This window comes from Pieris rapae, chromosome 10 (assembly GCF_905147795.1).
Source record: "Pieris rapae chromosome 10, ilPieRapa1.1, whole genome shotgun sequence".
NCBI lineage: Eukaryota > Metazoa > Arthropoda > Insecta > Lepidoptera > Pieridae > Pieris > Pieris rapae.
In genome coordinates, this window is record NC_059518.1 from 10,073,747 (window position 1) to 10,091,280 (window position 17,534).

Genomic DNA, 17,534 nt, shown 5'->3' on the forward strand with positions numbered 1-17,534 from the left:
TTTCGCTCCGCGATATTATTTAGTAAAAAATATATAAATATTCCCTTACCTGCGTCTGATCATAGCTGGCCGTATTTCCGTTCGCAGCTCTAACGTTGAGTAGATAAGTGGCTACAGCCTCCCGGTCCAGCTGACCAGAAGTCCTGATGGCTCCCGTGTGAGGCTCTATTGTGAACTGGTGTCCTGGATCGCCTGATACTATGCTATACCGCATAAGTTTACCTGACAAAATACCTTGAAATTATAGAAGTTTGTCTAGTATAAAGAAACTTGATTGCTACACAATTAGTTGGTCTATAAATACATAAGTCATAGAGAAATTTTATTAAGGAGCATCTAGGGTCTAAAATAATTGAATGCATTGTTAATATGAGTGTACTTAAATAAATCACATTGCTTCAACAGTTGTATTAAATAATACACAAAAGCCGTCCTTAAAATAATTACCCTTCAGTAAATTCTCTGTGAAACAGTACCGATATAAAATAATTTCTCTGCGCTTGAATGTGGCTCTTAATATCTCAACTATTATTAAACATACAGTCACCAAGAACAACTACTGGCCTTTATTTATTTATATTACTTTATTAGATTGACAAATGATTATGACACAGATTCAGAGACCCTCTTAATACACTTGAGCCACTGATTTGCTTTTTAATAATATGATGTGTGTACCGTCAAATCTACCTGCTTTTTTTCTTAGTGAAAAACATAGGATAAACTCAGTTTGATGATAAATACTAAATTATTTAACAGCTTATAGAAAGTTATTAACTTTTTTGACCCATCAGATTGTGGGACAATTTCATGAGCAATAAAAGATCAAAGGTAATAATAATAAATAATTAGTAAAATTTAAACTATGTTTCTAATAATTCTATACGAAGATCTATATCATTATTTGTGCAACAAAGTGTTAATGAAACTCATTTATAAATCAATAACTCAAATCAATTATTGGCTTTGTAGTTCCCTTATTATTTTTTACGTCAATAGCCACCATAAACTTTCGTCTGTGTGTAGCCAGTTCAACTCAATTTCCCTGGATTATAATATGCGGTAAAATTGACCAGTCGCTATTTACGGTGACCATAAATATTTATGTATCCATATCATTTTACTTTCGACATCTAATGGCATTTAATATAAGTTGAAGCTATGATTCTGTCGGTGCATCGTTTGTATTTATATCATACGAAAAACTGGTAAATGTTAAGCAATGTTTTTAACTTACATGATTACGGTATTTTTATAAGTTTAGCTTACTACTTAATAAATTAACAATTTAATAAGAATTCTTATTTATTTCAAATTTTTTTAATGACATTCGGATGACTGTATGAATTTGTTCTTTGTGATAGATTGAACAATGATTATGGTGAGTTTTTCTATCATACTAAGATAGAAAAAGAAAAAACATTTAACTGCAGATTTTCAAATGAACTATCACATCTTAATTGAGAAAGTAGTGTCGGCCTAGTGGCTAGTGTTCAACACATATCCCTGACGTTATACTAACAAATTAACATTCGCTAGAATGGTAAAAGAAAACTTCAACAGCGTGGGTCAGGCACAAAGGCTGATCACCTACTTGCAATTAGAATAAATAAACTTGAAACGGATACAAAAATCAGTAGCACAGACCTGAAAAGGTTGAAGCGCCACTGAATTATTTTATCACATACTAATATCCTAATATTTCACTCATTAAGTCGATAACCCTGAATAATTGAGGATCTGATAATATTAATAATGTAATTAATTCAGTACCTAAATCAAGTCAAAACCGAAAAAACCGCTTTCTATCTATCAAATTTTAATTGGCACTTCTCACAGTAAGCGATTCAGTCGTATTTCTTTTTCTGCTCGTTTTTGCGGCCGAGTTTTTTCGCCGTACGTTTTGGGCAGGACAGTTGACGCAACAAGATTGATATACGGGCTTGACGATGTATCGGATACTCTTTGTTTCTGTAACTGGTCCGAATCCGTCGGCACCCCGCTTATTCTTTGAGTCTGATGCTTTTATTTTGCAAGCTTTAGACTTTAATGTTTGTTTTTGAATTGCCAATTTCCCGGTATTTTGGGTTCCTTCGGTCTACGTTCACTTCGAGTGATTACGTTATTATATACATATAACTTATATATTTGTACTTGAAGTATTTCTACAATTGATATTTAAAAACGTTTAGTGTGTATATTTGAAATTTTCTTATCTCAAGTTAATTTAAAAGTTAAATTAAACAATGAGCAAATGTATATTAGTTAATAAAAACCGTTTAATCTTGCTAACCATGAATTCTGGAAAGCACTGAAATTGTGTACTATATATATATTTATATAATGTTTTTACACTTATGAAATTTTATTGCGTTGTAAATACATATATTCTTATGAACGAATTATAAAATGAATTATAAAATCAATCATGTCATCTGTCACATTTGCAACAGATAAAGAGATTTACATTATCTAATCGACGATGATAGTCTACAAAACAGGATTAGTTGCGAAATAGTTTATGTAAATGAGCCAGGTGCGTACCACTTTGTCTGGCTGATCAATCATTCATTAGCTAAGTACAAGGCCCGTGATTTACTCCGAAACATACTTGGAATGCCCTTCTAAATTGAAATCATTAATGGCACCGCGATTATCTTACTCACGAGCCACCATTTGACTTCAATTAAGAGTTGTAAAGATTTCCTATGCGAATTGTTCGATTCTCGATTTGAGTTTAATGAATTAATTATCTGTGAGTTCGATTATCTCTAAAGGGCGCAGGCGCTGAGAAAGGTCTGCCTTATTCTTATCTGCATATCAAAAAAGCAAGATTATCTATAATTTAAACTAGCTGATTGTCACGACCTCGTCTGCTAGAAAATCAAAGCTATGTTTATATTAAAATCATCAGCATAGTTCTTATCACTTTCCCACATAAGAAGGATAAACCCAGTTCATTCCTTATGTTAGTGTGGATTTATTAATAACTTCTCTTCTGTTTTGCAGGGTAAATAAGTTGTTCTCGTCTCATTCCCTCGATGTCGTTAAGGCATCGCTATCATTAGTGGGAATTTTCGCACGTGATTCCACTGCGCACAACACTTAACTAAACATTTTAACACATAAATCGTGTAAACAATTTCAGTTGCAAGCCGTCCAAATAACGTGGAACAAAAACTTGGAAATAATTGAAGTGAAAAAGAGGCATAGAAAGTTGTTCGCAAAAACTGTCGTTTCGGGTCTGGGTTGGACGACCTCGCCTGTATTTATTCGTATCCTTGGACTTCTCTGGATTGAATTTCAAATTTCCAATCGTGTCGTCTTGCAAGAAAGCGTAAACCAAATCTTAATTTTCAAGTTTTTTTGAGGAATGCTTCTAAAATGTTCTCGACGTAATATTAGTGTCATTGGCGGCATTGAATCGCTAATAACATGATGAAAACTAATTTAAATCACCAAAATAAAATATTATAAGCAACCTAATGGCGACCGCTGGCGTATAATACAAACATTCTACACTAATTCCCAGAATCATTGAAATGTTATCTCCAAAACTGTATCGTAAACATTAGTACTAAAACGTCAACGTTAACATAAAAAAAAGCCAAGAAGTCGGAAATCTATCATAAAAACTTTTAATAGTCCCTTTCCCTGCTTAATTATGATATATCTCAGTCAAGAATGCAATATAAATAAAATTATAGAGTACCTTTACGCAATGTTCGACCACTTAATAAGTTGCGTGTGGTCCGGTGTAATTGAATTGATAATGCTGCCGTAGTGGTTTTATCATCTCTAGCTTGTATATAATAGTGATAATACCTATATTATATTAGTTTGTAATACTCTGCTTTCACAATGCTAATACGTACGTTATTTATAGAGTTTAAACACAAACTTTGAGTGTGTTTAGATATGTTTTACCGCAGTTCCAATGCTAGCACCGTCCAACGTGTACCAGGCAAGCATAGGTATTATGTGTATTACTTTCTGCTTCATATAGAAATTAATGAGTAGGTTGTGTTATTTAAAATAAAAATGTGTTATTCTGGGTATACAGAGAAGAGTCTAGAATTGTTGGTCTTCCTGTTCCTTTGATTTTTTAATTCAAGCCAAGCCAAGACATGCTCTGTGGAGATTATCAATGATTGTTGCAAATGTTGGTGATTTCTGATCGTTTAAGATCAGAAATCACCAACATTTGCAACAATTATTATAACTTATGCAGCCATAAGGATGAATGCTTGTAATATTTGTGATTTTGAAAACGAAACGAATGTTTGACACTGATTAACTTCAGTTTCAATAAATTAAATAAAAAACATGTAAAACAAATTAGTTTACCGACACAGCCTCAAAACTCGATACGGGCTCATTAAATTATATTTTTTAATTAATGGATGTTCCACTCGGGGCAACTGTGCTATAAATCTGATGGGGCGTGCGTTTAACATTGAACTGTTATGCTCTTTCTAATTAAAGTGAGCTTCGAAATTGAACCGACTCGGGTATGAGAGGAAGCGTGCATAGCCAATAATTGTAGTCTCCTTACTACATTGTAATTTTTATGAATCCTTTTTAGGTTTGGTTTTCGAAATTTAAATTTAAAACCACCTTAACATTGCTTTGAATTTTTTCTACATATTTTCATATTTCAGTAATTGTGTACTATGCAATAATGTGGTGGCAAAAGCTGTTTAACCTCATAGAAATTAATTTAAACATGATTTATGTAATGAATGAAAGGCTTTGACATAGCCTAACTTGATCACAAACGCCACAAAATCGTAATCTAACATAATGTAGTTCACTGGGACTTACATCATGCACGTAATATTCTCAGTTTTTTTTCTTATTTTTCTAAAGCCATACGCCTCCTTAATAATACTTGTCTGCACAGTATAAACATATGTATTTAAGCAACTGTGTTTTGTAAATAGTATGTCCAAAAATATTTGTATTAATGTAAAGAGTTTCGACAGTTTCACAAGCAAAGTTACTTTAAATTTCCTCTTTGCATTACTTAAGCCATACACCATCAATACAATATAGGATAATTTTTAAACGGTATCTTCTCAATCTACAGATGTGATTTGCAACCTTCCACCGCTGGGTTAATTGCCACTAAATTTATTAATATTGACCTAAACGTATGTCCATTTGTTAGTGCCGCTTATAATACATATTTTAAGAGTCACCCGCCCAGATTTTGCAAGATTCATAGTTGTCATTATTAGAGTCATAAAAGAAGTGGAGTAGAGTTCCGCACTTTGTGAGAATGGGCAGACTCAACTCTTCGAACTCTTCCTTATTTGGTCGATTTAGGTCCTCATTAAATGACTTCTTTAGATTTTGAGATTTTAGTAATTCAATTTTGTTTGATAAATAAGGAAAAAAACAACTAAACCTGACGATATAGTGTTAACCGGCCAATCTATAGATCCTAAATACGTAAGCGCTAATAACCTAACTCAGAGTTTAACACTATTTATGTATGTGTGGTGACAAATGCTATATGGAATAATATATTGTGAAAAAAAACTTGGCGATTAAAAAGACTTGCGGAGAGTTTATTGCCAGTTCTTCTCTTCCGTTCTACGCCCTTGATTTGAGAACTGGCAGTAAATGTAAAAATTAGACATTAGACATTCAAAAAGAAGAAATATACTTTATATTTATTTTTTTTGACACTCATAAGTGTACATTATGTTACCTATATGAATAAATAATTTTTTATTCGATTTGATTATATGGAAAAAAATCCTTTATCATCCCAACATATAAAATCTTGTAACAATTAAAATAAACAGTTAATTCAGTTAAAGATTTGGAACACGAGATCTCAATGAGAAAGAGCTGGGCGGGTTCTACATACACCGACACACGCAAACTATGAATTTTAAATGCCGCTATCCGAACAACAATGAACGCGGTATTCTCATAGACAACGCTCGCAGCCTAACGGTTCTGTTCGCAATTCAGTGATTTACAGAGCTGCGACTTGCAACAGAATAAACGTGGCCTCGAAGAAACCCGCCCTATGTTACACCGAAATATAATATTTTTTTTAGTTACGTACGAACATATTTTTTTTTGGAACGCAATATTTGACGCATTTCCAATAAGTCTTACGTCATGAAGATACAAAAAGAAGGTGCACATCCGGAATTCGAACGCACGTTCTTAGGGTTTGTCGCAAGTTTAGGTACTAGAGAAACTGCTCATCAATCACATACGTTAAAAAATATTAGTTATCGCACGTTTTGTATACAGTCAAAATCGTTTACGACGCCATCGTTTACATATCGGTTATATTGACCAAAATCATAGGTGCCGGCTGAATTCTATTGTATTATTGGATCTTAATAACAACATAATCAGTCACTTCAAAGACGTTATAACAGTTTTTAACTGTAATTGTATTAATTAAAAGGTATTTCAAATCTTATATTATTATGCAATGGTTAGGGTCACGAAAAGTTGATAAGGCGCTTTCGTTACTACGCACAGTTAGAATCTAATTTGTTAGGTACGTGACCACACTTGATGTAACTAATTTCGCCATAACTGTAAGCTTAAATTGAGAAAAGGTTATATGAACTTTTCCGGATTAAATAACTAGAAACACATCGCATTTTACTTAACACGTAAATAGCATACCAAATCAAATCAAAATCTTTTATAACTAATACAATGTACACTTTTGTTACCAGTTAATTACTAAATAGATTAAGTTTCTTTGCAAATCAACAACAAAAACTGATCAATTCTAGTAAAATCTGTATACAAGTTAATATCTATGAAATAAAATTCAATCAATACCTTGATATGAACTTTTTTACTACTACTGTGTTATAAAAAACCGTATAATATAAAAAATGTTTAAATTTTATAAAGCCCTGGAAGCAATGTATTGATATGGTTAGCGCTGCCTTTTTTAACTTCTCGTTTCATTTTCACACGTGTATCCTTTCTATAACATATTTTATAAAGAAAACAGATCACAGATGCACTACCGGCCTTGCCCCATTACACTTCTATGTAAATATAATTGTACTTGTATAAATATTAGTGAAACATAACGCATCGCCGCGAGATAGCTGGCATTGTTTATTGGCGTGGTATGATTTAGAAACTATGGTTCGGATTTAAGCTTTTTAGCTGATTCTAGATTCACGATGAAATAGAATTAAAAATATCATATGTACGTCTATAATTAGATGCTGCAGTCATTGTTACGTCACCAATAACAGTTGCATAGAAGAAATATATTTAATTATTAAATAAATTGATTTACTATTTGTATTTCTTAATCTAGTTTACTGTTGTTTATTATTATTGCATTATTTTTTTTATTTTTTGTAATTGTAATACTTTCCTTTAAATGCTGTGTACACTTGCATTTGTTTTGCGTTTTTGTCTGTATTCGAAAATTTGTGTGACTTAAAAAAAATATTAAATGTGTCAGTATAAATTTCTTACAGCTTTTGAGAGCTTTGAGATGTGAGAAAATAAAGAGCAGAGGATTTAAATAAAATCCTAACCGTTATGTTACTTATGCAGAGATTAGAAAGTCTAAGGAGTGTATGGAACCTGGAGATAGCTGCTCATCACAGAGTCGTGATCGTCGCCAGACAATGGTCGATTACATATTTTGTGCATCGATAGTGTTAGGGAAGATGCCATGGGCGGCAGCGGAAACACCTCTAGCTAACTAAAAAGTATTTATATTCCAAGGCTAAATTTATATCCAGAATAGGTTAAAGTTTACAAAAAAAAGTAATTTGTATTTAGATATTTAAAACAAAACGTGTAATTGGCAATATATAAAATTTATGAAATAAATACCTGTTTGCAATGCAGTAACACTAGACGCCAATGCTTTTATTTTAAAACAAAACAAAGCTCGCACGATTTCGATAAATTTGTTTAATAAAATGAAGCTATAATGGCCCCGTTCCTGGTAGTTTCGAGTTTTACATAAATATTTAATCTATCTCTAAGTGACTTCTTTTGTATGTAATCCCAAACGACTGTTTACTGAACTGTTCTCTCGAGAATGTATTCCGGTTTATTTGTAAAGAGTTTTTATGTAATTATAACATTTTTAATCGATGTTTTTTGCTTTATAACTTATTTAAATTTGGAATAATAATAATATTATTATTAGGAATGAATTGTTAAAAAGTGAGTTTATTTTATTATTTATTTACTAACACTTCGTTGCAAGAACATTAATATAGTACAAAAAAAATAATTAATTAAAAAGGAGGGTAACTGGCGGCCATATCTCTGCCGAATGATCTCTTCCAGACTAACACTTTTATTGGTTTATAGTTAAATATTTATAATATTTTTTTATAGAAATGTTCACTCTGGTGAATGTAGTGAAGTGATATAATATTTTAATTAATAGGTACAGATTTTTATACACTCTAATCTAAATCAATGATTTGTCGGAATTTGAACCCGCCGAAATACAAAAAATAAGTTATACTAATAGTTTAATTAATCGAAGAAGGGTTTCTCCCAATCAATCCATCAAGAAGGAAATCGGATAATTATCATAAAAAAAAGAATACAACCAAAATATTTTGAACAATGTCTTACCTCTGTCACCGCCTGTCGCCTTGAGATTTCCAACAATCGTCCCACTCCTCGCATCTTCCCTAACTCGGAAATTGTATCTTGGTTTATCGAAAAGCGCTGCACCAACACCAGCCGGCATCACATTCACATGAACAACGGCACCTTGGGGAGCCGTCAAGCCACCACCATCTGTCGCCGATATTTCCAGATCGAACCTTCCATTCGCCTGAATCAGCGCTGGTTTTGTCACAAAGATCTCTCCAGTGCTCCGGTCAATTCGAAACACATCATTGTCATTCCCACCAACGATTCTATATGTGATTGTCCCAAATCTGCCCGAATCAGCGTCACTAGCTGACACAGCAACAATTGGCTCGCTGGTTGATACCCTCCCCTCTTTAAGAGAAACGTTGTAATCTTTCACAGTAAAAGCTGGTACGTTGTCGTTGATATCTAGCAGTTGAATCTTCACCATAGCCGTCGTGGAGAGGCCCCCTGCGAATATATAAATAATTGGTCTCTTGATTGTCTGTATATTGTTGTAATAGGATGTTTAATTGACAGCCGCTTGATTTATTCTGATGTCAACACGTTTTCGCTACAAGTTTCGTGATAATAAAATGATTGGTCGTCATGTACATGTAGTTTTTGTTTTGATAACTTTAACATTGTTGCGCATGCGTTGTATATCAAACTAATCGTAGATAAATCAAAGTTATTTGAAGGTTTTATATTTTTAATATGCCTATACGAGTGGATGAGTATGAGAATTTGAAAAGATACAACTGGGAAATAAAGCCCAATATTAATTTTAGTTTACGATTACTTTTCTTGTTTAAACAACACTGACTGAAAGTTTCAGATTATTGCCTATATTTCTATGTATAGTTTACACCAAATTATATTGATTAATTTACATAATATATGCATATTATGTTATTCTAAAAGATAGTAACCAAACAGCTTTAACAAGTTGCAAAATATAACTACAACATTTTCCAATCTCATTTGAATTTAGAACTAATTCCCGATACACCAAAATTCCTTTAACAACGCGTTGATATAAAAACGCGCAGTAATAGTTCTGCCCCCTCCGCGCATAAATCAAGGAGGTTTGCAGGGACAAGAGCCGACTGACACTTTCGGAATTTATTCTCCTGCCATTTCGTTGGTGCTTTATTTTAAACCTTATATGCATACGTATAGCTGTCACAGGCGAACTTATTGCTTCCAATTGATAATGAATGGGTAGGGAGGATCTTTGTTCTCCTTAGTGCTATGCTACATTACAGTTAATTGTATTTTTTGTCGCTGATAACGATACCTTCACGACGATGACCTTATATTTCTAGGTCTTATTGGGATTACATTGATAAGCAGCTTACAATTTTATATTACACTGTGGATTTTACTTGCATCAAGTGCTAAAAAGTGATTTTACCTTAAACTTTATATGGAATTATTATTATTGAACTAACTTCATCTAATACATCAGATGTGCCGGTTTTGGTGATCACCGTCTTATAGATACTCGAATTTTTTAAGGTTAGTTTTTTTGTCCATGTTATACATATAATAATCCAATAGTAAAATAATTATATCCAGAACTTTTTGATAATAGTAACAACAGTTCTTTATTTTATATGAAATATAGGTATTCCTTACCCTCTAGGATATATCGTATTATTTTATATAAATGGTAACAAACCTCTATCAGTAGCGATAACAGGAAATTCAAAGTCTGCATTCGCTTCATGGTCCAAAGGTGCGGCAATGCAAAGGTCTCCAGAATCAGGCTTCACGACAAATTGGGGTCTGGCCAGACCCTCCCCTAGTGTATAGTTGACGACAGCATTCACACCACAGTCTGGGTCTATCGCTGACATCTGAAAAAAAAAAGTTTAGTATATAAAAAAAGTTAATTTTACACACGAAAAAGTATAATATGTATACAATACGTTGTGTTTCAGACGTATTTAAAAAATAAAAATTACATATTTAATCAAAGTAGTTATTATACTCTAGGTTAATAACTGTTTCAATTACAAAGCAGTTCATCAGGAGTTTAAAAGCAAAGACGTTAAGGCTCCATCCATACCACTGCAACGGCACCTCAATGCTTAATAAATAATAAATTTTGTTTCGTTTGATTTACGTTTTATAAGTATAAAAAATATAAATAACAGCAAAAAATTTTCACGTTTCGGTCGATTAAACATGTACATATTTATATCATATATAAAGCTCTATATTTACTACCAAATAACTAGAACTAATAAAAATCGATAAGGATGTACAATGTCGATAAAGGCAATTCCGTGATCATTCCTCATTCATTCTCCATTTCTAATTCCACATAATCAGAATCTAGAAAGCCAATTTGTCGGAGCGTACCATCCAATAGTACCGCGAACACACCACAAATAATTGTCTAGCGTCTTGGAGATAAGAATCGTAATTAATTAGTATTTAATTCTACTTGATCCTCGGACTGTGAGGTCCGGTCGGTATGGCATCCTGCAGTGTTGCTTTTGCGATAACAACTTTTATACTTTATATTATTTATTGATTATATTAAGATCAAGAAATTACCTTCTTAAGACTGTAAAGAGCCGACTACCAAATGTTGTTTTCTATGCAGTAAATCATTATTGGATAAATACAAATACTTATATTCCCAAATCGAGACGCCGTCTCAAAAAGAACTAATTGAACATTTTACAAATCCCTAAAGTTTTAGAGAAACAGGCTAAGCACATGATACTAGGGAATGCAGTTATTTTTTATTACATAATCTAAAAGAATTTTATCGTTTTAATTTAACAAGTTAATCCATGTTCAGACTTACACTGTAGTTATATTAAACTTTAACTCTTGTTAAATATAACTCAGGATTGATAATGAAATTTAATTACTACAAAAATGTTTAACCCTTTTCATGGTTTTTAGACTGAACTTAATGACGTCGACGATATAAAGATGGGCAACTACGTATTTATCATATTTCGACTATGTATTTGCGTGTTGTTCCCACGAGAATGTAAGTGCGTGCTCCTATTTTAACATCTCCTGCTGATAGTGGACAAATCTCTCATTTTAATTTATTTTATTATGATTAATTACTTAACATGGTGTAATAGTTGCAGCTCCTTACAAACATTGTTTATACCAAAAAACTTGGCGATTACAAATATGGCAGAGAATTTATTGCCAGTCCTTCTATTCCGTTCTACACTCTTGAATTGAGAACTGGCAGTAAATGTACACTTAAAAGCATTTCATATATTATATTTCTTTTTTGATGTTCATAAGTGTACATTGTGTTACCTATATTAATAAATTATTTTGATTGATTTGATTTGATTAATTTTTATAACAATGTTGCAGAAGTGAGCCTAACAATAAAACAGGTGCTATTAAATTAATCGGCATTTTTTAAAGATTGCCGCCTTTAAACAGTCACGTTATCTCAATCAAAATAACATAACATTTCTAAATGTATTTCGATTGTATCTAAAATAAAACCAATTGGCATTGGAGGTGTTAAGTGGCCAAAAAAGACGATTGCTACGCAACAACGCCGATAATTAGCACGAAATCATCCTTTTCCCCTTCGATAGCTCGCGAGAAATGTGTCAAAAACATTCAGAAGAAATTGTCGCTTGCTGCTTAAGGAATTTGGTGTATAATTGCATGAAATAATTTGTCAGGCTCGTATTACCGATCGTGGTTTGCATGTGACAACGTCCCTTGATTAATTGCGTCCGTGTGTAAAAAGATAAATGGTTTTACAATTGTGTTTGGTCGATAATCGTCTTTGTTGGAAGGTAATAGGGAAACTGTTAGCTGATATCGGGATGTAATGTTAATATTAGTAATTTCACACGTTCCTGTTGTCTTTATGCGAGTGAATTATTTCTCCGTTTTGCTGTTGATTAGAATTATTGCCTGCGCCTGTAATTTTACTTGGGCGTAAAGAAATGTGAACTCCACTGAACCCTGCATATATCATTACACGATGATAGTTATAATAAAAAAGTTGTTTAATTTTATACGTTTAAAAGTGGGTTGAATATCGTTGCAGCTCTGAAGTTTAAACACTGAAAATTGTGTCAATAAAACACATAATCCAATCGTTGAATATTCAGATAAACGCAACAATGCCATAAAAACCTACCAAATGCGTACTTAAGTTGTTTATATTTAAATTTTCAATCGTTGACACTCGTTATTACCGGCTACCTCTGTAAAAGATAAGAGTAGCCACAATGAGATTTATTGCACACTCTCTTTAGTTTAAAACGTTTTTATAAAGGTGTTTCGCGATCGCGCCACGCGTCTCAATTAGGGCTTTTAATGGGGCCGCTAATATTTTCGCCTGAGACACTCCAGAGATTAAAATCGACGCTTAGACTGTGCGAGGTTTATTGGCTGCATTACCTATTTCTGTAGCGCCTTGTTTTATTGGAAAAAGTATTCTTTATTTAAAATTCACAAAGAATAAATTTAAAGCCAAAACACTTTTTTTTAAATATATACGATTCTGTTGATTATCTGGCACAGGGCAGCACATACAAGAATGTAATTGTTTGCTATTTGTATCCATGTCACTTTTGATTACTCTGTGTAAGTAAAGTGTTATATTGTGCAACTGAATATGTCAATTTTATTATAATAAATATACAATAATTTTTAATTTAATACAGATATATAGTTTCTACCAAATAAAATACCCATCTGTGGCATTCATATGAAAAAATAGTCTTTAAATTCTTACTCAACTGACTTGGATTTATGAAACATAAGTTGTTGTTCCAGCTTATTTTAAAGTCAGACTTGATGACGAAAAAAGGTCGAGGTACACATGAGAAATTGGTAATCGTATCCAATCAACAGACCGATATATATTAAGCCTTGACATCAACCGCAAATAACGATCTCCGGAAAAAATAATTGCTAAATGAATAATGTATGACACAATTGTTGCATTGTCCGCTAGTACGCGTCAAATTTCAAGTTATTTAAATTGTGACTACATTCGCATCTAAATACAAATGCCTTGTTTACTCAATGCAAAGCGTATAATTTGTAACAAAAATAATAAAGATTCTTACCCACTTCGGTCGTCCGTAAAGGACATTGTAATTCAAGTTGATTGGCACACAATAATGGAATCAAACATAAGCCATTTAAAAATTGCCCGCGTTAAAAGGAAAAAGGTTGCGTCGACAGTGGTTTAAGGAGCAAATAAAATTCGCCGAGGACAATACCAGGGCCCGATACAGAAGGATTTGTATGGCCATTAGTTGCTACAGTTCAAATGTTTAGATATGCGACTCTCATACTTATTGCCCTATTCTTGTGGTTGTTTATGGCATGTTTGTATTTAAATAATTACAAAACGAAAAAGGAAATGTGACCTGCATTCCGTTGCTATCATCGCTTTTAAAATTGTCTTAAATTGTTGCTACTGTACTGCGATATTCGGCGGAGAAAGTTTTTTGGGAACTCTAATTGTAAATCTTTCAGTATTCGAAATATCTATAAAAAAATTTTTATAATTTTATTAAACTATTACGGTACAATTATTGCAATAAAATGCAGAATAAAAATAATAATATTATTAAACTTATAAAATAAATTGCGATTTAATACAAGTGCATTAGAGCAAACCAGTTTGTGAAGGTGTCGTCAATATAAAACAGCAAACTATTATGAGCTATTGTTAAAAAACATGTCGTTAAAAGGAGCAATACTAGTCAATTGAGTTATCACAACTAATGAGGAACTGAGCAATCAGCACCAACTATGCGGCAGTACTAGCTCCTTAATGAACCTGCTTTGTCCATAAGAAAAGTTACATGTCACTTAATTTGAAGAACTGCTTACAGTAACAATGTATAAAAACTGAGCTAGTACTGACTACTGAGTACATTTTCTACATCCCAGCTTCGACTGGGGACGTCTAGTATGTAGTGAAATGGGTTGGTTGTTACCACCGTCAGCAAAACAACTAACGAAATATACAATGTTTTTTCTTGTAACAGTTTGCTGGATTACATAATACTCTGAATTTTTCATGGTATTACTTCTACGACAAATCAAATCAAATCAAAATTTGTTTATTCCGTTTAGATTCGTCTTAGGGCATGCCTGTGAATGTCAAAAACGTTTACAAAATTCACAAAAGAGCAAAACTACGCCATTTTCGTTTTTCTAGGCAGTATTTGCCGCGCACCACCACTTTGTGGAAACAGCTACCCACTGAAATATTTCCGAACCAATTCGACTTAGGGTCCTATAGTGGAAATCTAGTTAAGATTTATTGTACATAGGATATCACTATTATTTTTAATCATGTCTCCTGTACATAAAGTATTAAAATTCCCCTATGTTGATATGTATTGGAATTTATAAATGCGATAGGTTCTCGCCTTAACAGCGAGAATGTAAACTAGACTTAAATGTAACGTGTCGCTTTTTATAAGTGATCTAGGCAGTGGTATTTTAATGGGGACCCAGTTATTTCAACTTCCAAAATAGTCTTCGCGTTTTTGCCATTCAGTAAGGATCTCTTGTTAGTAGAGATTTTAACAAGACAGATGACAAGCGGACAAGAACGTGTGAGAATATAATTGCTCCATTACAATTTCTATAGAATCCTATTAAAGATAAACTTTAAGACTATGGCTTCCAGTTTGAATTTTTGGGCTGACAGGTGTCAATATTTTGTTACTTACATATAGCGATCCCGATTTCAATATTCAGATTTAGTACCTTATTACCAATTATTTGTTTATATATAAGAATGTAGAAGACACAAGATCGCTTAGTAAAAAGCTTGATTTTGATCGCATTACAAGTTACAAAATACAGACGTACGTATAATTCTTAAATCAACTTCCGGGAAGCTAAGAGAAAGCTTTGAAGCTATTCATTTAGAAGAAATATATATAAAATAATAATTAATTTGATTGTTGACTTTATATTTGAACCACGCAATATATTGTGTTCACAAATATTAAAACTAATACTTAAAACAAAAAAAACGCAAAACAGTTCATATAAAATTCTTAATTAAGTATTATTTTTAAGAGAAGTTCCTCAAGTACAAAAAGAGTAGCTCAAGTGCTTGGAAATATTTTTAATTGACTCTACATGGGGCTGACCTTAAAGGTCCTCGACATTCATTGTACGTGGCTTATTTATTTTAGTTGCCAATATGCGACATTTAACTTTGTTTCCAGTACAACACTTTTGTGGTACTTAGGTTTTTCACGTGAAACTTCTTTAAGCGCATGAGGGTATTTGTTATGGATGAAACGAAATTATGATAATATTAGCGTCACAAGGATGTGCAGCGGTTTTGCCAAAGAAAAGGGAGAGAGCGATTGACACCGATTGAGAGAGTTGATATTTTTTCTAATTTGAAGTTAAAAGTAAGTTATAAAGCGAAGTTAAATTTAATATTAAAAGTATATTTTGTATGCGTACGATACATGTCTAAAATATGAAAAAAACTAGTTAGTACTAATTTTAATAGATAAGTAATAACAGCAAATAAGATCATGTTTTTCACTATAAATAAATAAACTACACAAGTCATAAATTTGTAACTTGAATAAAAAGTATATAATAATAAATAAATTTATTTCGGCAGTTGGTTTTTGTTTGTTACCCTTTGATTTTACTATTTGGTCTTATTTGGTACGTCAACAGTAATTATTAACTTTTTTACACATATTACTGACACATTATCAATAAAAATGAAATACATTTTCGAGGATTGATACATACAATTAATATGTTTATGTACTTACTATTATTTTTTAGGGATTTGATTACTTTTGCTGACAAGCGGAAGGAGGAGATATATTAGATAGAGCAGGAGGAAAGATAGAGCAGTAAATCTATTTACGTAATACTTTCAAAAAATAGTATAACCACAAAATATTAGAAGCGGACCGATTACGACACTGATCTAATGAGGTTCAAATACGCTCATGCAGGCCAGCGCCCTGGGTAACTGGGCCCTTTGTAATTTATGTAACTAATTGTAAGACAAATTCTAGCAAATAAATGATTTTGAATTTTTTGAATTTTTGCATTTGGGTTTCTATCTTGACGCGAGCACTGTGGGTTCTTCACCCAAATCCCTCTGCTGTTCAGATGGGTAGCGAGACCCTACCCATTAAAACACTTCAGCCCTCCACACGCCCGTAAAATGGGTTTGCCAAGGCATTCACTAGTAACATAAATTTCATGTGAACCCGGGTCAGTCTGCATATTTTGACATTTCCATTAATATAGTAAGTAGGCAGGCGGTATCCAAATTCCAATATATTAGCATACTTTGCCGTTTAGCAGTTTCTTGCTGTGTTTATGCTAATTCGTTATTTCATTATCGATAATTCAATCCAGGATTTGTAGGTAGTGTCATAATTATAGCTAATAGTTTGAATAACATTGAGTAATATATTGAATTGGGTTGAATATGCTACAGTGTAATTTTATCCTGACTGTAGTGTAGAATTTGAGTTTTAGATATTTGTAAATAAGCCTGTTTAAAATAAACAGCTTTTGTAATAAGATAAGCTTAAGATGTATAATTTATGTATTATTTTATCTAATGTGTTTGAAATATACCGATTATTATTGAAGAACTACTTTTTTAATACAATGTATAAGTAGACTAGGAGCGCATGGGCCAAGGAGGCCTACCTGAGCCGACCTAGTGTTCGGTGACTAGTAAGTGGGTCCAGGTACTGCTAGATCGACCAAGAGAGGACTTGCTGCAGCTGAAAGCCAGCAATTATACATACCATTGGCGGAAGCTGGCACTGAAAGAGAGCGACTTTTTGGGTGGCAAAGCTAGCAGACTGAGTGAGTGTAAACACATGTGGATAAACCTCACAAAAATAATTCGCGAATGGACAAGGATA

The 17,534-nt window shown here is 32.7% G+C and overlaps 1 protein-coding gene across 1 annotated transcript in view; it reads right to left on the reverse strand.

Annotated features, from left to right (window-relative positions):
* LOC110999268 (protein dachsous) overlaps positions 1-17,534 on the reverse strand; it is a 205,540-nt gene that overhangs the window by 12,039 nt on the left and 175,967 nt on the right. The window contains exons 3-5 of the mRNA XM_022268243.2: positions 10,301-10,478; positions 8,614-9,087; positions 50-222 (exon numbers count right to left, since the gene is read on the reverse strand). Of these exons, the coding sequence (XP_022123935.2) occupies positions 50-222; positions 8,614-9,087; positions 10,301-10,478 (825 nt within the window). The remainder of the gene's footprint in view (positions 1-49; positions 223-8,613; positions 9,088-10,300; positions 10,479-17,534) is intronic.